Source organism: Talpa europaea, assembly GCF_964194135.1.
Source record: "Talpa europaea genome assembly, chromosome: 7".
NCBI lineage: Eukaryota > Metazoa > Chordata > Mammalia > Eulipotyphla > Talpidae > Talpa > Talpa europaea.
In genome coordinates, this window is record NC_140074.1 from 64727578 (window position 1) to 64747871 (window position 20294).

The 20294-nt window shown below is 47.1% G+C and overlaps 1 protein-coding gene across 1 annotated transcript; it reads left to right on the forward strand.

Moving 5' to 3' along the window:
- Nucleotides 1-713: 713 nt before the first annotated feature.
- Nucleotides 714-19477, forward strand: TMEM268 (transmembrane protein 268; the record flags this gene model as incomplete). The annotated part of the gene is made up of 8 exons (XM_084238294.1): nt 714-822; nt 5899-6008; nt 8486-8593; nt 10207-10356; nt 12568-12678; nt 14925-15005; nt 16100-16288; nt 19298-19477. 8 exons carry the CDS (start codon nt 714-716, stop codon nt 19475-19477), a joined length of 1038 nt encoding a protein of 345 aa, XP_084094420.1.
- Between the last annotated feature and the right edge of the window lie 817 nt (nt 19478-20294).

Genomic DNA, 20294 nt, shown 5'->3' on the forward strand with positions numbered 1-20294 from the left:
GTGGGGAAGATTTCTTTATATGAAGGGAACCACTTGCCTTAAGTTACATAACTAGTAGGTTATAGACCTGACCTTTAAGCCTGTTAGACTGACCCTGGAGTCCATGTTCTTGAACACAAACCCTCACCACCTTGCCTAGGAACCCTGACTGCCTGCATATCTGGGTATTTCGGTTCTATATGGTTGTCACTTTTTTCCCTTGGCATTTATATTTTCTAACATCCTGATTTCTGTCATTTATATTTTGCAATGTCTTCTGGAAAGCTACTTGAGATCCCTTGTATAAATAAGGCTTCCCAAATTGAATATACCTATTTGGTGCCTGCTCACCTGCACACCTCAGTAAAGGAATGGAAATCCCAGATGCCTGGTGGTGGGGCCTTTGCAGCTCCAGAGTTCTCATGGGTGTCTGGATGTGATGAGCTGTAGAAGAACCAAGACCTCAGTCAAAGCCCTGGAGGTCCTCTTCCTCACCCCTTCTGGGAATGTTCCTTGACGTGATCGGAAAGACCAAAGTCAGCAGGACTCCTGGCTCCCTCTGACCTTGTGATGACACTTTGGACTTTGAGAGCTCCAGGAACCCAGCCTACCCAGGCCTGGGCCTAAAGTACTTTCTTGTGCTGTTTACTGAAGGGAAATGAAGATGAGCTGGCTGCTCCAGAATGAAGTGCAACTTCGAGAAGGGGAAGTAGAAATCCAGCTGGCTCTTGGCTATGGCTTGTGAACCACAGATGAACCCCAGCATGTCAGCCAGCCCACTGCCCACCGCCTCTCCTGGATGGAGTGCTCTGCCGGGGGGCAGTCCTCCTGGCTGGGGACAAGGTAAATGCATGACCCTTGACCCCCCATCTTTCCCTCACCCCCTTCTAGGATGCTAATCTGGACTTATAGTATGACTGATGGGAGGTGAGTGGAGGGCCCCAGAAGTGCCTTTAGATAAGGTTGGGCATTTTGGGGAATATACTTCCAGGTCAGTTTCTGTCATCTCTAGCCATTTCTCTATGTCACCAGCTTCTTAGATCAAGCCACTGTCACCCTCTGCTTGGATCCCTGCTCTTGCTTCCTAGCTCATTTCTTCTCCTCCTTGCCTCTTTCATCCATTCCTACATGATTTCCAGAGAGATCTTTGGAAATGCACATCTGCCATGTCACTTTCTACTTCAGTGGCTCCCACTGGGTGTAGCATAAAGAGCTATCATTCACCAGCTTGTGAGGCCTCCCATGTGTCTCCTACAGTCCCTGTCATGCTGTCCTGCCTCAGGGCCTTTGCATCTGCTGTTTCTTCTGCCTGTCAGGCCTTTTCCTGCATCCTTTCCTTTGCTTAATATCCCCGCATCTTTCAGAGCTCAGTTTGAACATCCTTCTCATGAGGAATTCTCTTTTATGCCTCAGTTAATTCAGGGTGCTCTGATACATTCCTGCTTCTTCCCAAAGCTTATTACAGCCTGTATTAAATATCACCTGTGTGATTAAGTGTTTCATGTTCAGCTTCCTTACTAGAATGTTATCTCCGGAAGGGCAGGGGCTCTGTGTTTTCTTGTTCATCCCCTTATCTCTAGTACCCAGCATGGGGCTTGGCCCATAGTCGATGCTCAGTAAGCATTTTGTTCACTGTATGAATGACTGGACATGGGCCAGGGGAGACAGCATTGGGAACTAGGGGACCCATGGAATGTGGATAATGATGATTTGAAAACAAGCGTTTCTTTAATTACTACTGTTACTAGGAAAGCAATGTATGGTGCACACATATCCCAGTAGAATGAAATTAAGTGAAATAATTTTCCTTCAGAACTTTAAAGGCTTTGCTTCATGGGTTTTTGGCAAGTCAGTTCTTGCTCCTTAGTAGGAAATTGTTCCCACCCATTCCTCCCTCTCCCCCCCTCAACCCCCCTCACCAAGCACACACAATGGCTTGGTATCAGGTCGTTTTACTGTCCTTTTTTTAGAAGATTTATTTTCATGTATACATACAAGAACTGAGGTGTAGGCCAGAAGTGCAGGGGGTGAGAGGATTCACCAGAGACAGAGTGGGGAGCAGAACAGGGGATCTACTGAAATATACTGCTGAGGGGAGCAGTGGGTGAGACAGGAAAGTTCTGCTGCAGCATGTGGGTAGCTCCCTGGTGGTGCTGCAGTGGCTGCTGATAGCTTGATAGTGCTGACTTTAACCCCTGCACCACCGGGGAAGCCCTAGGCCGTTTTTCTTAGTCTTAGAAAAACAAGTATTTCTAAGTGGAGAACTTGCTGTTCTCACTTAAAAGAACAGATGAGAGAGATTATTGCCAAGAATCTGGCAACTCTTGGTTTGAAAGGCAAGCATAGACACTGTATGAAGTCTTCGCATTGCTCAAACCAGCACTTTTCTCAGCGTGCGGAGAGTCAGGCTAAGTGGTTCTGGTTCCGGTTCTCCAGTCCTGGGGTCCACTTCAATGTGGGCTTTCTATTGACAGCAAGTTAGAGGCCTTATCGGCTTTTCTGCCTTATCTTGTGCTGTTTTCTCTCCTGCTTCTCTGTCTTCTTTTATTTCCCCTGATGACATGGGCAAGCAGTTAGCCTTGTAGAGCCTCTGTCTCCTTTTCCATAATAAGGGCATCCACCTTTTAGGGTCCTGGGGGCTTAAGTGAAGTCATCCTCTTGAAGCCTAAGTCCTGTGCCAGGAGCTTCAAGAAGCTGTTTCTTGTTTCATTTGCTTTTATTTCCTTTTCGGCTAGTTTTCCTCATTTGCTTATTTTTAAATTTATAGTTTTATCTTTTGGCATTTTGTTCTTATGAAACCACCTTCAATCCTTTCTGGAACAAGGTGTCAAGCAACGTTCTTCAGTGTCACTTGTGAGTACCAATCAGCTTGCTTTTAAAGTATGATGACAAGAGCCATCAGTTGTGCCAGGTACATTTTGGGCCAAGAGTTTGCGTTCATCATCTTAAAGCCCACGGCAGTGGATATGATCACCCTCTATGTGAGGAAACAAGCCGGTAGTAGGGATTCAGATGGTTTCTTCCAAGGTCACCCTATTGGAAAGGGTTCTATCCAACTCTGCTTTTCTTACCTCCCCACCCTGCCTCCATACCCCTAGGTCCTTGCCAAAAAAACAGGACAGTGGAGGAAGCAAAATAAAGTACTCTTTGGTAGGGGATAGATTTCTGTGTTACTCTTTGGATTATAGGTGATGTCCCAGGGTATTAAAAGGCCCTATCAGAGACCTGAGTTTTATTGTATTAATTCACTTAGCCACTAAACGTGCATCTAGTGCCTACTGTATGCCAGGCACTGAACTAAGCACAGGGAATTTAGCAATGTGCAAAACCAGTGTGGAAGTATATAATCTGATGGGGAAGATGGACTTTAATCAAGTAATTGCCTACATATGTAATCAGATCATTGTATACATATGTACTTATCTTTATGAACATGAAGGAGAAGAGGCAGTTATGAACAGGTTTAGCAGGATTTGACCTGTTAAGGGTTCAGAGTGTCAGGGAAGACTCCCTGGGAAAGTGATTCATGGAGTAGTATACAAATAATGAGTAGAATTAGCAAGGTAAAGTGAAGTGGCAAGGTTCTCAGGAGAGGAACAGCATATGCAAAGGCCTTGTGGTAGGAGAGAACACTCCATGTTCAAGGAACACAGAAGCTGGTATGGGAAGACACAGAAGGAGGCCAAGTGGCTCAAGGTGAACTTGGCAGGAAGCCATTTTTCTCAGGGCTGGGGCAACATGGTAAGGACTCTGGCTCTGGTCAGCAGAGCACTTGGAAGCTACAGAAAGTTTTATGGCAAGATTCATATCTGATTTGCTCTCTGCCCTCTGTGTGGAGACTCAGCATAGGAGAGAAGGGTAGGTTTGGAGACACTAAGGAGGCTATTGTGGGGGTACAAGCCCAGCTTTTCTGGCTGCAGGTAGGATTGTGGTGAAGATGTCAAGAGGTACATGGAGTCAGGAGAGATTGTCCACCCAGTTGATGGGGTGCGATGGTGGGGGTGGAGAAGGTGGGTGGGCCAGGAATTCCAAGGAAGGTCAAGCTGGTTATTTTTCTCTGAAGATTTAGGCGTTTCCCAGTTAGGTTCTGGGAGAAGATCTTTGGGGCAGCAGGTGACATATTTATAGTAAACCCTTCAGTCATGACTGATTTTCTAAGCTATGGCCACAGAGAATATGCCAAAATATCCATTCTCTAGCCTTGCATAGCCGAACCCTGGGATTCTAGAATCTTAGGGCTCCCACCTGCTTGTCATGGTGGAAGCAGATTGAGATTGTTAGGTTCAGAGTTTGCTATGCAGAACTGAAGGTGGATTTGGCTCCATTCGGCTGCCATTCCTCCCAGACCCAAAGGCTGGCCTCTGCAGGCTGTGGTGCAGCTTCATCACAGCCGGCAGGGCTAAGGTGTTCCAGCTGTGGTGACCAGCCTGGGTTGATGGGGTGTGTTTTTTTCGGTTCCTCTGAACTAGACTTTAAAAAGTTGAATGAGTCACAGCTGTAACGCATGTCCAGGTGTTTGTTTTCTGTCTCTGTAAATAGTACCTCAAACACAGTAGCTTATAAAATGCACACATATTCTCTTATAGGTCTTTATTCTCTTGTAGGCCTGTCTGGCCACCCTTTCATCCAGTTATTCACATATATCATTAAATGCTGACTCAGTGCTCAGTATGGTAGGGGATAGAAGGGAGTGCCCACTCTGTGCTTGGCATTTAGTTGGGCACTCAGTCCTACGGAGGAGAGCGACACGCTGCCCGTAGTTGGGCCTCAGTGAGGCTAGGCCATGTGGCTGGGGAAGTCTGATGCGGGCACCTGAGCTGAAGCCAGTGTTGGCAGGGCGGCGTTCCTGCAGGAGGCTCGGGCCAGAATTAGTTTCCTTTCCTTTCCTGGTGTCTCTGGCTGCCATGGGCCTGGCTTGGTCCCATGCCTCCATTTCCAAAGCTGGCAACACTCAGCTCCCCGCGCTTTCCTTCCAGTGACATCTTCCCTGACTCTTCTGCCTCCTCTTCCACTTTTCAGGACACTGTGATTACATGTGCTACCCTCCCCACCCTCCAGGATAACCTTCCTTTTTAAGGCCAGTTGATTAGCTGTCTTAATTCTCCTTTGCCGTGGAAGGTAATATTCACAAGTCTGGGGAGTAGGGCGGGGACATCTTTGGGGTTTTATTGTTATGTCTACACAGTCAGTCATCTCTTTTTTAGCCTCTGAGCCCAGTGGGAGTGCCAGTTACTCAGCTGAGCTGAATTTGCAGTCCTCGCCCAGCTGATGTGGACCCCAGGCCTATGTAAATATCTGCTGCATCATCTTCTCCATGTAGTTAGCTGTTGAGTCTCCGTTTGAATATATCTTTTTTTTTAAGATTTTTTAAAAATTTATTTATACTAGAACTGGGGTACAGGCCGGATGCGAGGGACAGTGAGAGGATTCACCAGACAGAGCAGGGAGCAGAACAGGCAGACTGACGAAATACACTGCTGAGGGGAGCAGCGGGTGAGATAGGAGAGGTCTACCGTGCCATGTGGGTTTCTCCCTGGCCGGCTGGGATCGAACTGGCACTGCAGAGGCTGTGGACAGCTTCACAGTGCAGCGCTCAACCACCTGCGCCACCAGGGAGGCCCTGTTTGAATATCTCTTGTGATGGGTAACTCACTACTTCCCATTCCTCATGTGCCAGCTCTCATTCTGAGGAATTTCTTCCTTGTATGGTCTTGCATTGTATACTGCGAGCTTCCATGCTATGGCTCCAGTTGTGTCTTCTGGGGACTTTTCTGTCAAGTCCAGTCCTTCTCCCCATAGGGATTTGAGGATGGCCACTGTGTCTGTCCTCGCTGTGAGGAGCTTTTTGTGGCCAGAGATGGTGACACCATCAGACTCTGAGCCCATCCACAGTAGGTCTCGCTGCTGGTCTGCTTTCAGAGCTCCACAATGGCCAGGTCCTCACAGTCCTCCGCATCGACAACACCTGCACACCCATCTCCTTCGATCTCGGAGCAGCAGAAGAGCAACTGCAGACCTGGGGCATTCAGGTAAGTGCCGGTTTTATTGAGTTCCCTGCCATCTTTCATTCTGTCCATCAGCCCACCTGTCTATCCATCCTTTCGTTCAGTTACTCACAAAATATTTATTAAGCACTTACTCTGTACTTGATAGGATAGGGGATAAAAGGAAAATATACTAGAAATTCTCTCCAGTGAGTTCACTGAACAGATGTGGGTTCCCTTTCTGTACCTGGCACTTTGCTGGGCACTAAGTACTACAGAATCGTCTCTGTAACTGATCCTGCTGTGACAGGACCACTTAATACTACTTACACGCCGAGTGGCTTTCAAAACGCACATGTATTTTTTACTGGTCTCTATAGGGGAGAAAATGGGGGAGAGGTTCATGTGTTACATGAACCAGGGCAGCCTGGTGTTGGTGCTGTAGTGAAGGAAAGCACAAGGCATTGAAGACATTTCTAGGAGATACACTCATGCGGGCAGTGACTGTGAAAGCTGCTCAGAGGAGCGGATACTTAATCTGGGATCTTGAAGGAAAAGTAGGAGTTTGCTGGTGGGCAGAAGGCAGGGCCTGTATGCAGAGAGGGAACTGCATGTGCAGTTGAATTCCTTAGCTGAAGATGTGGTACCTGCAAACATGGTGATGTGAAGTGCAGCCTTCACAGATCCATGGATCTGGGTGCACATCTAGCTCTGCCACTCACTGCCTGTGTCACTTTGGGGAAGTGAGTCAACCTTCCTAAGTCAAGTTCATTATCTGTAAACGAGGACAGTATTAATCCCTGTTACGTAAGATTTTTATGAGGATTAAGTGAAATGATGCTTGAGGGGTACCTGCACCTGTCTGTGGCACATGGTAGACATGAATCAATTGTTGCTGTTGCTGTTACTAAGTACCCAGGGGTGTGGTTCTCTCTCTCTCCAAAACCCCCACATGACTAGGCCTTCCTCTGCATTGCCCAGGGAAGATTAATTGCAGATGGAAGAGACTGCAAATTTTATTCCAAGAATTTGAGAGCTTACTTCTTTGAGCACTGGTGGTGTTTATTTTTTTTTAAGGATTCATTTTATTTATTTATACATACAAGAGCTGGAGTGTAGGCCAGAGGTGTGTGTGGGGGGGAGGTGAGAGGATTCACCAGAGTCAGAGTGAGGAGCAGAACAGGTGAATCTGCTGAAATACACTGCTGAGGGGAGCAGTGGGTGAGACACAAGAGATCTGCTGGGTCATGTGGGTCAGCTCCCTGGCTGGGGATCGAACTCGTGCTTGCAGTGGCTGGCTATAGCTTTATAGTGCTGAGACTTAACCCCTTGTATCACCAGCGAGGCCCTGCAGTGGTGTTTAAAACAACATTTTCTCACCGTTAAAGGCATACCTTGTAGACTGACAGTGCTGACCCAGCATACCATGTCACATTGCAGCTGCTCATGTCCCCATGTTCCCTCTCATTCTTTGTACACATTTTTCTTAGAGAGTTGTCTTCCTGTTGTTATTTTTTTAAGTGGTAATCAGTTTACAAATTATTCTCCCATGTTCCTGAACATTATCCTTAATGGTTACAATCTATTTCCTTAGGCATTCTACCCACATGAGGACCTGATGTTCTAGAATTTTTTGGGGCAGGAAGATGCGAATTTTCAGTGCTTTGTGCTGTATTAAAAGCCATCAATCCTGCACGACTGGTAGCCGTACCTGCATATTGAGGGTTCTCTCTGGACACCCCACCCCCACTCCCAGGATAGTGTATACATGTGGGATACAGGTGGGATAGACACACAGATCTAAGTAAGACATAACTGACTGTGGTAGGCAGAACAAAGGTCCCCCAAAGATGTCCATGTGTTACATATGTCGCTGATGGGGATATGTTCTGAGGCATTAGGCGATTTCTTCGGTATGCAAACTTCTTATGCAGTTGTGCAAACCTAGACGGTGGAGCCTCCCACACCTGAGGCTGTATGGTGCAGCACACTGGGACCTCCATTGTAAATGGGGTCAGGCCTTGAGCTTGACTGTATACTTACTGTAAAATGCATATATAAGCCTTGTCTTGGTTGACAGGCATAACAGGCATAACACAAGGTGAGTATTCTTATTCTCCTCATCTTACACAGGTGGAAACTGAGGCTCAGAGAAGTGGGGTACTTGTTCCAGGTCACACAGCACACGAGTGTGAACTGACTGACTCCAGAACCTGGGCCTTAGCCATTGGGCACCCCTGGTCTGCGGCGAGGTACTGAGCCTCGGGCACGGGGTCCCTCTCCAGGGTGTCCTTCTGGATCTTCATCTCCTGGAGCTGTCCTTCCTTCTCTGAGTGAGAAGGGCACCCTGTGGTTTCTATCCAGAGCTCTGAGCTCCTCATTCCACCCTTTGGGATGGCCCAGAATGTGCCTGACCCCTCTTCCATGTGATAGTCATATGAACTAGAAATGACATGCTTGCTGTGGAGGGAGGAGGGGTGTGCTTCTCCACGACCAAAAGATCTCTCTCGGGTGCCTGGCAGGTTCCGGCCGACCAGTACAGGAGCCTGGCTGAGAGTGCCCTCTTGGAGCCGCAAGTGAGAAGATACATCATCTACAACTCCAGGCCTATGCGGCTGGCCTTTGCTGTGGTAAGGAGGGTGATGGGCTTGCACGCTGACCGTGCTGTGTCCCACGCCACTGATGAATGCTGTTCTGTTCTGGAGCCTGTTTGGGCATGGAGGCTCAGCCGCCTGGGGGAGAGCAGTGCACGCAGACCTGCATGAGAGGAAACTGACAGGAGAGAGTTGTAACCAGGTCCCTTAAGGGAAGGGAGCGGAACCAGGGCTCCCTACGGGCAGCGCTTGGGATCGGGAATCTGCTGGCTCACCCGGGCTCTGGACTTAGCATCTGGCCTTGGTCAATACTTTTGGAGCTTCCTTAAAAGCCTGAAAGTAGAAATACCATATGATCCAGCAATGCCACACCTAGTTATTTATCCAAAGAATATGAAAACTCTAATTTGGAAAGATCTTTGTACCCCGATGTTCCCAGCAGCAGTAGTCCCAATAGCCAGGACATGGAAACAACCTAAATACCCACTGATGGAGGAGTGGATAAAGAAGTTTTAGTGTATACATGCAATGGACTACTACTCAGCTGCTAAAAAGATAAAATCATGCCTTTGCGATAATATGAATGGAACTTGAAGTGATTGCACTAAGTGAAATAACTCAGAAAGATAAAGACAATTGCTGGATGGTTTCTTTCCTAGGTGGGATCTAAAGAACCAAAGTGAGCAAGCTAACAAAATAACCTGTAGACTATGAAAGCTATGGTGGATACTGGAGGGGAAGGGGAGATGGGGCGGGAGGAACAGGTAGAGGGGTGGATCTGACAGTGTGAATGACACTAGGCTTTTCATGATGGGTCTGGAGAGGCACCTGCACTTACACATGATAGAGGCGAGAAGCTGTGCTGCTGGAACTTCCATAGTACTGTAAACCGGTGTAAGTAGTTTACAATAAAATTGTGTTAAAAAAAAATTGTGTTAACAAAAGACTTTTCCCTTCTCTGGGATTTGCTTTCCTCATCTGTTCAACAGAAAGTCTCACTTCTGTGTGTGTGTGTTTATACACACACATATAAACACATGCATACACTTAAACACACATAAACATACATGGCAGAGCCAGTATTTGAATTCAAGCTGTTGAGCTTCAGCATCTGTGCTTTTAATTTTAACCGCTATGATTTGCTGATTCTCTGTATGTAATGGTCGAAAAACACCCTTAGCTCTCTTGTCCTGATTCTAGGGAAGGGACAGGCATGGCAGCTGGATTTATTGATCCCCTAGTAAGTCCTAGGCTGCTACACATTACCTAATTAACTCTTAAACAGCTCTGTGTAGTATGTGTTATTAGCTCCATTTCACAGATGAGAAAACTGAGGCTAGGAGGTGTTACAACTTGTCCTGTCAAAGGATCAACATAGGCTTCTGATTCAAATTTATCTCACTCCCAAGATCCTCCCTTTTCTGTTTTATTTAAAGTCAGGGTGAGCAAGGATTCAGAGCAGCTCTTCTAACCTTTTCTGCCTTTGCTTATGATCAAAGACATGTAATCCTCCAGATCCCAGTCAGTCTCTCACAGGCCCTGTGAGCTGTAAGAAGTGCCCATGGAGTGTCCAGAGGTGTCCCTCTGGATAGAGCAGCTTTGTTCCAGGGCTGGGTTCCTGAGCAGGCTTTTTCTCTGGCTTTTTGCAGGTTTTCTATGTGGTGGTGTGGGCCAACATCTACTCCACCAGTCAGATGTTTGCCCTGGGGAACCACTGGGTGGGCGTGCTGCTCGTCACCCTGGCCGCGGTGAGCCTGACCCTGACTCTCATGGTCATCTTCGAGAGAGAGCAGAGAAAGGTGAGGCATCTGGAGACCACACTTGCATTCTCTCCAGGCTGGCTTTGCGGGGAAAAAATTCCAAGTCAGATTTTTCTCTTTTATCTGCTTCAGAGAATGAATATTCACACTGGCCCATGTGCCCAGTGACTGAAAGAAATCAAATCATGTGTGATTAAGTCCTTTGCTGTCTAGTTCCTGCAGGCAGTTTTTCTGGAAGCAAGTTGTGTCTTGACAGAGATTCTGAGAAGAGGGCTGAGAGGGGAAGGCACCCATAGCCAACATTCCCAGGCACTTTGCGTCTCCTGAGCCCCTTCATGGACCTCCTCCCTACTTGGATGCTCACGACAGTCCTGGAGGGAGGGGGCTGCTTAGTTCGTCTTACAGCACAAGGTGCCTGAGGCTGGGGGTGTAGCCATTGACAGTCATGTCTCATTTAATACCAACAATAGCCTTTGAGGCAGAGAGTGAGAGGCCAGAGTTAGGGTAACTTTTCCTGGACCCCACCACGAGTAACAGAACCTGGGTTTACAGCCTGAGCCCTCTGACACCTGATCTTCACAAAGAACAATGATTCGGCCCTACTTCTTAGCATACAGTCCACTAATTGATCCCTCAGCATCTGTCTTTTGTTACTTATTGAGCAATTCACGTTCATGGTTTGTCTATTAAGTGCCCTACAGATAGATGTTAACTCACCACACCCCTTGGTACATCTCTGGGTAGCAGCGCTTACCCTCATTTGACAGATGAGGAACCCCAGGCTCAGAAGGCTGAGGGCATACCAAAGGTCATGCTGCTGATAATGGCAGAGCTGGAATTCAAGGCAAGGATGCTCAGATTCCGGGCCAGATTGTCAGCCGTTTGGGTAGTCTGCGGCTGCTGTAACAAATTACCATAAACACCGTGACTTCTAAACAACACACATTTACCGCTGAACAGTTCTGTAGGTTAGAAACTCCTGGAGCCTCGAGGGGACTGTCTGTTTTCCTGCCTTTTCCAGTGCCTAGAGGCCACCTGGTTCCTTGGCTTGGGGCCTTTTGCCCCGTCTTCAAAGCCAGGTATGGAGGGTGGTTCACATCTCTGATTCCGTGGTTACATTGGGCTGCCTGGACAATCTCCCTATTTTAAGGCCAATGTATTGGTAGCGTTAATTCCATCTGCAGCCGTAATTCACCTTTGTCATGGAATGTAGCATCACAGGTTCTGGACTGTAGGATCAGGCATCTTCAGGGGGCATTCTTCTGCTTACCATGCTGTCTCTCTTTTTCCAACAGGAAGCTCGCTGCACCTGGCATAGAGCTGGGCTTTGAGGTCTTTTGCAAACACTCTGTGCTCACCTGACTCAGGGGGAGGGCTGGATGTTGGGAAATGTGGTCAGGGTTTGGAGAAGGAATTCCATTTATAGCCTGTGTTCACAGGAACAAATAGGAGCTTTATAGCTTAATCATTCTGAAAGGATCTTTGTTGGACTTTGAGATGAGGCTGACAAAATAGTGCCGCCCTTGGGCTTGGTTAAGGCTTTCATGGCCCTTGTGTTTGGCCTATAAAAAATAAATTGAGCTGGCAGCTCTTGCTGCAAGAAATTTCTCTTGGGGACGGGAAAAAGCCATGTTGTGCTGTAACAGGAGCAAGCAAGATGTCTGGACCTGGTAGGTGCTTCAAGGATAAGGATGGCATCAGTGCAGGCAGGGTGGGGGGGCCTGCTGCCTGCCCCTCTCCCATCCTCCTTGCGGGCCAGGCATTGTGCCAGGTATTTTGGGAAGGAAGTGCCTCAGAGACAGAGTAGATGTTTTACTTACACGGTGTGCTCAAACCTATCCAACCTCCCTCCCCAGTAAATGTTAGGACATCCTGTTCCCATTGTGTCCCAGCACTGGGTCAAGTGCTCATACATAATCTCATTGAAATCTACCACAGTCCTAAGAGGCAGGAACACTTTCCATTTTTATTGTACAACTGAAGAAGGCAAAACTCAGCAGAGGGACATGACTTGTCCAGGGCCATACAGCCTGGAAGGAGCAGGGCTGGGCCCACCCAGGGCTGTCTGACATTACTGAATAGACTGTCCCAGCAACCTCACAATCCCATTTTAAAAGGGAGTAAGTGACATGTCTCAATGACAGGTATCATTCCATGTTATCAGGATGGGCAGTGTGTGGTTATTGCCTGTGGTGCAAGAGCTCTCGGGCAGTGTGGGCTCTGGCCACAGGACTGGCATTTGCCTCGTAGGCCAACACCAACACAGACCTCAGGCTGGCAGCTGCCAACGGAGCCCTTCTGAGACATCGGGTGCTGCTGGGGGTGACAGACACAGTGGAAGGCTGCCAGAGCGTGATTCAGGTACGGGGTTTCAGAGAGACCTTCCCTGCAGGGCCCCCTTTGGGCTGGGCTCATGGGAAGGGCAACCCCATGTTCTCCCAGTTGGCGAAATATCTTTCAGAGTCAGCCCTGCCCTCCTCCCTCTTTGCTCCTGTGTTTCTTCCTGGAAACACCCCTCTGGGCAGTAACCACAGCTTTGAACCTCCCTAGGGGGCAGGGCTGAAAGGAGAGCGCAACCAGCCCGCTCTGCATGCGCAGACAGGTGGGCCTCCGCTGTGCTTGAGCCCTTGGTTGGGTGCCCAGAGGCCTGGATGAGATCCCTGGAGAGGTAGGCAGACCCCATGGGCCTTGTCCACAGTACTCAGTTGTCTCTCAGTTACGAGGTCTTAGGTGACAACGTCACACAGTGGGTCTGGGATGCTGCGAGGCCTAGCTGAAGCAGAGGCGCCAGGGCTGGACCTGCAGGTGGGATCTGGGAAGAAGCTTCTTGCATGTAGGACCTGTGTATAACACAGATGTTTAATTGAGGATCTACTATGTGCCAAGCATGTTCTAGGTGCCTAGGCTGCAGCAGAGAACATGTTGATAATTGTTTTCACGGAGGCTAGCATCCCTGAGATGGGGTAGGATGGAAGGGAATCTTGTCCCACCCCAAGGGTGAACTTGAGGGCATCGCATGACTTCTGGCAGTTCAAGTGTGACATCATCAACTGAGGGATCCTTGAATCTTGGAGCCTTTGAAATTCCTTTTGTCTCTGAGTCCTCTCTATCCATTACCACATGGCATGAGTTGAGTACACAGATGGATGGATGACTCATGAATGGATACATTTTTCAAAACCCATTGAGTTCTTTCAGTTTCCAAGTTGTCTCTTGGTTTCTTTTTTTTTTTTTAGCATAGAAAGAACTGGGGTGTAGGTCAGAAGTGCAGGGGATGAGAGGATTTGCCAGAGACAGAGTGGGGAGCAGATTTACTAAAATACACTGCTGAGGGGAGCAGCAGGTGAGACAGGAGAGGTCTGCTGTGCCATGTGGGTTAGCTCCCTTGTTGGGGATCAAACTCAGGCTGTGGTGGTAATAGCACTGAGACTTAATCCCTAGGCCACCAGGGAGGCCCTCCAAGTTGTCTCTTGTGAGAAGATGATGCAATATCTTGGATTGCCTTTAAAATCATTGTGAATGGGGTAGGGTAGGGAATGGAGGTGTTTGAGGTGAATGATGGGTGAGGGTAGAGATAAAACAAGAAGAACAATCTCATAATAACTGTTGAACCAAGATGATGGGTAGCTGGGAGTTAGTGATTTTCTTTGCTCTGTTTTTGTGTACATTTGGAAAATTTCATAAGAAATTCATTGAAAAAATTCTCCTTGGGGTCTCCCCTGGTGGCGCAGGCAATTGAGCTGGCGCTGCAGACCTCTCCTGTCTCGCCCGCTGCTTCCCTCAGCAGTATATTTTGTCAGTCTGCCTGTTCTGTTCCCTGCTCTGTCTCGGGTGAATCCTCTCACCCTCCTGTGCATCTGTCCTGTATCCCGGTTCTTGTATAAATAAATAAATCTTAAAAAAAAAAAGAAAAAAATTCCCCCTAGGGATGAGAGAGCAGTAGAGCCTAGTTGACAAGAGGTATGTGATGTTGAGTCTTGATGGTCAGTCACTGGGAGGAGGGAGGTCTGGTGTCCAGAGGTAGCAGTCAGTGGATGGAGGGAGGCCATCAGGGTCCTGCAGAACCTGAGTTGTGATGTGTGGAGGGCCCTCACACGGTGCTAAAACGTGTGAGCATGGCTAAACTTGCCTGGTAAACTTCACTGACCCTTTGGGGACTGTTGTTTGTGAGGCAGATGGGAATAAACTATTCCCTGCTCCTCCCAGCACCCAAAGTAAATGAACTCTGACCTGACATGGACAGTGAGAATGACAGCTCTGAGGGGTTCACTCAGTTGCATGTTGGGCTCCAGTCAAGGGCATCCCAGTCCCTGAGGATGAAAGCAGTACCCCAGATGGATGCATGAAGTCCAATAGGATTTGGAGTCCATTTTGAACAGGGTTTGATATTCTCTAAATTTGCACACAACGTCATTTTCTACCAATTGGTCATACAGTGGAGACTTAGTTCTGCGTGAGCACTCTGGGAGAGAGCGTTCTTGACGGACCACAATAAATCTGGTTGTGCTCAGAATGGCGGGGCTCCAGCAGGAAGGCCGGACAGGGCTGAGGGCCTCCAGGCATGGAGAGTTCAAGGTGGGGCTGGCTCAGGCTTCTTCTCTCCTCAGCTCTGGTTTGTCTACTTCGACCTGGAGAACTGTGTGCAGTATTTGTCTGACCATGTTCAAGAAATGAAGACCAGCCAAGAGGTGAGATACCTTAAATGAAAACACAAAATTAACAAAATAAACCAGGAGGCCAAATTGTATAGATTACATCACCTCTACGTTGGAAAAATGTCTAAGAAGTTACACGGAATTAGGGATTAGGGATTATTTTTGCCTATGGAATTATGACTCTTTTTCTCCTATGCATTTTCTATTGGCCATATATTTATCTATAATAACAATGATAGTAATAATAAAGATCCCAAGTGAGGAAATTATCATGCAGTTAGATAATATCTAACATCTCTTTTTTTTTAAAGATTTATTTTATTTTATTTATACAAGCACTGGGTACAGTCAGAAGCACAGGAGGGTGAGAGGATTCACCAGAGCCAGAGCGGGGAGCAGAACAGGCAGACTGATGAAGTACACTGCTGAGGGGAGCAGTGGGTGGCAGGAGAGGTCTGCGTGCCATGTGGGACCCTCGCCCAGCAGCTGGGGATCAAACGGGCGCTGCAGAGGCTGCGGGCAGCTTTGCAACCCAGTGCTCAACCACTGTGCCACCGGGGAGGCCCAGATAATATCTCTTATTCAAAATGTCTTTCTATTACTTATGAAGGTAAGAGAGCTCTTGACCTGGTTCTACAGATGAGGAAACTGAGGTTCTCAGAAGTTCTATTGCTGCTAATGGTGCCGGTTGATGATCCCCAAGCCATAGGATCAGCCTTTTCCTGGTTCCCCGGAAGGGCTTTAGTGGGTCTTAAAGTCAGTATTCTAGTTTAGCCCTGAACCTGGTCTCTTAGTTCCTGTGTGGCTTTGGCCAAGGCCTCTGAGCTTCAGTTTGCTCATTTGCAATGTGTGGGTGAAGACACCCACATTTCAAGCTGCTTTAAGAGCAAATGAGAGCAAGAAGGGAAAAAGTGCTCAAGAAGCTACTCGAAGGTCCATACTTCTGGTGGGAAATCTTCTGATCTCACCTAGGTAGCTCAGTTGCAGATTCTCCTGAGGTCAGCATCCAACTCTATAGTTGGATCTGTGTGACTTTTGTGGATTGCAGCTCACAGAGCCACTTGGCCTCCCTGACATGTCCCAGCTTAGGGCACCACTGAGCCCCCTCTCTGTTGTTTGTTTTGCAGTCCTTGCTGAGAAGTAGATTGAGCCAGATATGTGTTGTCATGGAGACTGGAGTGGACCCCATAACAACAGTGGAGGGGCCTGAGAACCTGGTGGAGGAAGCACCTCTCCTGCCCAGGAGTCCACATCCCAGGGAGAGGCCACTCTTGCAGACTGAGCTTCGCCAGCTCATTCCTGAGGCCGAGCCAGAGGTAACAGACACTTCAGCCAGTCAGGACCACTCTCCTGTTTGGAGTATTTGTGGAGCGTATGTATGAGTGCTTTAAGTTCTAGATTTCTGAGAACATGGTTCTATTGAGATGGTAGGAACCTTCTAGCCTACTTGTTTTCAATGTATTTTTCCCTCATCCTAATATTGAAAAAACAATTATAGATTCTTTTTATACTTATTGGGTCCCCCAACCCCAATTTTTGATATCTAGAATATTCTATTTGGTAGTTTGATAGATGCGTGTGGGTGGATTATAGCCTACCTAGTGGGTGGATTATAGCCTACCTAGCCATGAACATGTTGATGAATATGTGGGTCACTTTCAATCTATCAATCTGTTATCTACCCATTTAGCCACTTAAATGGCAGTGGGATATTTAAATCTCATGTACGTCTCTGTGGGGTTCTAGTTTCTGTGGCCCCAGAGTTCTGCTGGTTATGGGCAAAGGCTGGTATTCCAGAAAGCTGATAATGCGGTTTGCAGCTGTGTTACACTATTCTTACCACGAGGGAAGAGCCACTGTCTGGGAGACATGCACTTAAATCTTTTGTTTTCAGCCAATATATATGGGAACTAAGGACACAATCAGTCCAGACTCTCCCTTTTGCACTGGTGGGGTGTAGGGAGCCTGGAAGCAGGACTATTAAAAGAGCAGATGATAAATATATTAATGTCTTCATTTGAATCTCACTGACTTTTCTTTTAAATAGCAGAAGAGATTGATAAGGTCACATACTTTATTGTGGCATGGATGTCTGCGTTTATGTGAAACAGCCCATTAAATATGATGGGTCTTTTAAATTATTTTTTCAAATTCATTCAAACCAATAGTAATACAATTTCCTGCTATGAATATCAAGTTTCAGTGTATGTGCACATGTTTTTTTAAAGAAGCTGTGCTTGTAACTTAGCTGGGGAAAATACAAGAAGTACCATGAGTCAGACCATCCTATTTCAGTTGGAGCCCAGTGTCTGTGAAAGTCAGAGTAGTGATTATGATGACCTCTTATATTTTAACAGATTTTTAATCATGCATAAAATTCCATAGCCTACCTTCTGAGCTATGGGTTATTTCCTCTTCTTCCTTGATCAGTGAAATGAGGTTCCAAGATTAGCTAACTTGCCCAAGGTCACAGAACAAGGGAGAAAGCAGCAAAGTCAAGGGCAAAAGCCACCCTAATGATTCTAACTAGGCAAATTTTCTTGCTTCTTATGCTATTGATTTTAGAGCAATGGACAAGAAGCCCTGTCTTAGTGAGTAGTAGACTGAAGTTTTCAGTATTTTCTAGCACAAAGGACAACTCAAAACAAGCACTGATCCTATAGAATGAGGTAGGGTGTCTGCTTTGTTGAATGATGATGATGGTCATTATCCTTTATTGAACCCTAGGTCCTGGGTTACCTGTCCATTGCTTCCTTTAATCCTCACTCCAGCTCAACTGGATAGATGGCTATGATCTCCCCTTGTACTGAGGAGGAAAAGAGCCCAGCAAGGTGAACTGGCCTGCTCAGGGTCAGCCACATAGTGGCTGAGCTGAAATTCCCACCTGGCCCTTCTTAATGCCTGTTCTTAATAATGGACTCTGCTGACACCAACAGCTTGGATGTCACCCTACATTGTGTTTTGTTACATTCAGACTGGACACATGTGTTATGGAGGACCTCACTGCACACTACAGAATGGAGGAATTTTCCCTCTAATTCCAACTGCCAGACCCAAATATGAAACTTTAGACACTAATTGTTTTAGATTTTGCATTAAATCCAATTAAATTTTATTTTTACCTTTTCACTTTTTTCATTGCAATAAGATATACATTTACCACCATGACCAATTTTTAGAGTATAATTCAGTAACATTAAGTGTTTTTTTAATTTTTGTATAGACATTACCTTCTATCTTCAGAACTTTTTCATTTTCCCAAAACCAAAACTCCACTTCCATTAAACACAAACTTCCCCCTTCCCATCCCCTAGCCCCTGGAAAGCACCATTCTACTTTTTTTTTTTTTTTTAACTCAGATTTTGCACTTTATTTTACTTTTAAATTCTACTATAAAATATTTTTTTAAAGATTTATTTTTATTTATTTATGCATACAAGAGTTGGGGTCTAGGCCAGAGGTGTGGGGGGGCGTGGTAAGAGCATTCACCTGAGACAGAGTGGGGAGCAGAATAGCCGGATCTACTGAAATACTGTGTTGAGGGGAGCAGCGGGCAAGACAGGAGAGGTCTGCTGTGCCATGTGGGTCAGCTGCCTGGGATCGAACTCATGCCACTTGATAGCACTGAGACTTAACCCCTGTGCCACCAGGGAGGCCCTACTATGAAATGTTGCGCATAGGTAGATGCCAGTGTGACATTCAGATTTTTGGTAAGGCAATTTTGTGGTGCCACTGGAAATCGAACCCTGTGCATGTAAGGCAGATTGTGCCAATCTACTTTGTGTCTCAATGAATTTACTACCCTAGGTGCCTCATATAAGTGAAATCATTTCAGTATTTGTCTTTTTGTGATAAGTCCAATTTTTATAAACAAACTCACATTCGGAAAACTTATCTAAAGAAACCATCAGGTACTTACATATGTTGAAAACTTGCCTCCATTTACTAGTGATTTTCTTCAAGTATATTATCTTGATCTCATGTGATCTCTAGAATCACAGACATTTGAAAGTAGAAATAGTGTGTGTGTACATGTGTTTGGCTGGCAGAAGCTGGTGGGAATTTTTCTGGTGTGTTGCGGCCCTGCAACTCTTTTGCTCATGTTGTTAGCAGCTATCAGCAGTTAGGTTTCCCACCGTGGGAACAGGAAAAGGAAGCTGCAGGAGCCCCAGGGCAAACATCTTCCAAGAGCACCAGGCAAGACCTGGCTCCAGGGTCTTCCTGGAGACAATCACTGCTGGTCCAAGGTTGTGAGGACTCATAGACTTCCCCTCAGGCAGTATGCATGCCTCTGTGACCCTCACTCTACTACCCTGCTCTTTCAGGAAATGGCCCAGCAGCTGTTGGCAGTGTTTGGTGGCTACTACACCCGGCTCCTGGTGACCTCCCAGCTCCCCCAGTCTGCGGGTACACGGCACACAGACTCTCCGAGGGTTCCCTGCCCCTGTCAACTCATAGAAGCCCACATCCTGGGTACAGGGTGCTGCCCGTTCCTGGTCAGGTGACCTAGGGACTAAGGTCCTCCTCTTCCTCTGAGACTGAAGGTGAGACATGGGGAGGCCTCAGGAGCCTTAGGTGGCTGGTGCCAGCCCTGCTGAGAAGAGAAGCCTCTGGGGCACTCCGCAAGGTGTCAGCATAGGGGTGTTGTGCAACCCCCGGATTCTGCACAGAAAAGCTGTGGGCACCGCACCCTGACTGCAGGCCTTTTCAGAAAGTGCTGGTGACCCTGCTGGACCCACTTCAAGCTCCTCTCTGATCTGCTTTGAACCATGGGCAGGATGATGGAAGAGCATCTCTCCGGTCCCTTCATGTTTGGAGAGCCCAGGAAATGTGAAGGCAACCAGACTGGGCCAAACTGGTGTCCACGACTTGGTCTCTGGCGATGCTCCCATTCCCATCATGTCAGATGGAGAAACTGAGGCTCCCAGGGGACACAGCACTTTGTGGTATTGCCTTGAGCCTCAGACGGCCTGTCCCCAACTGGAAGAAAGGAAGCAAATTCTCAGAATTTCTTCATTTTTAAGCTTTTCTTCCTATTTGATGATGAATGGAGGCTTCTGTGCTTGTTAATCTGCAATCCTGCAGGCTCCAGGATACAGAAACAAGAAACAAATGGCAGATGACTACCATTAGAGGGTTGGGAGAAGACTGGTCCTGTCTGATTTTACTCATTTAGAGGCATGTGTGCTTGTGATTGTGGTTTTATCCTTCAAATGTAGAGCCATCCTCCTGTTGTCTGACATGAACTCTATCCAAGAATGAAGCCTAATCTGTACCTTGTGATTTCCATCACAAGCTCAGAGGTTTCTAGGTTCTTTGCTC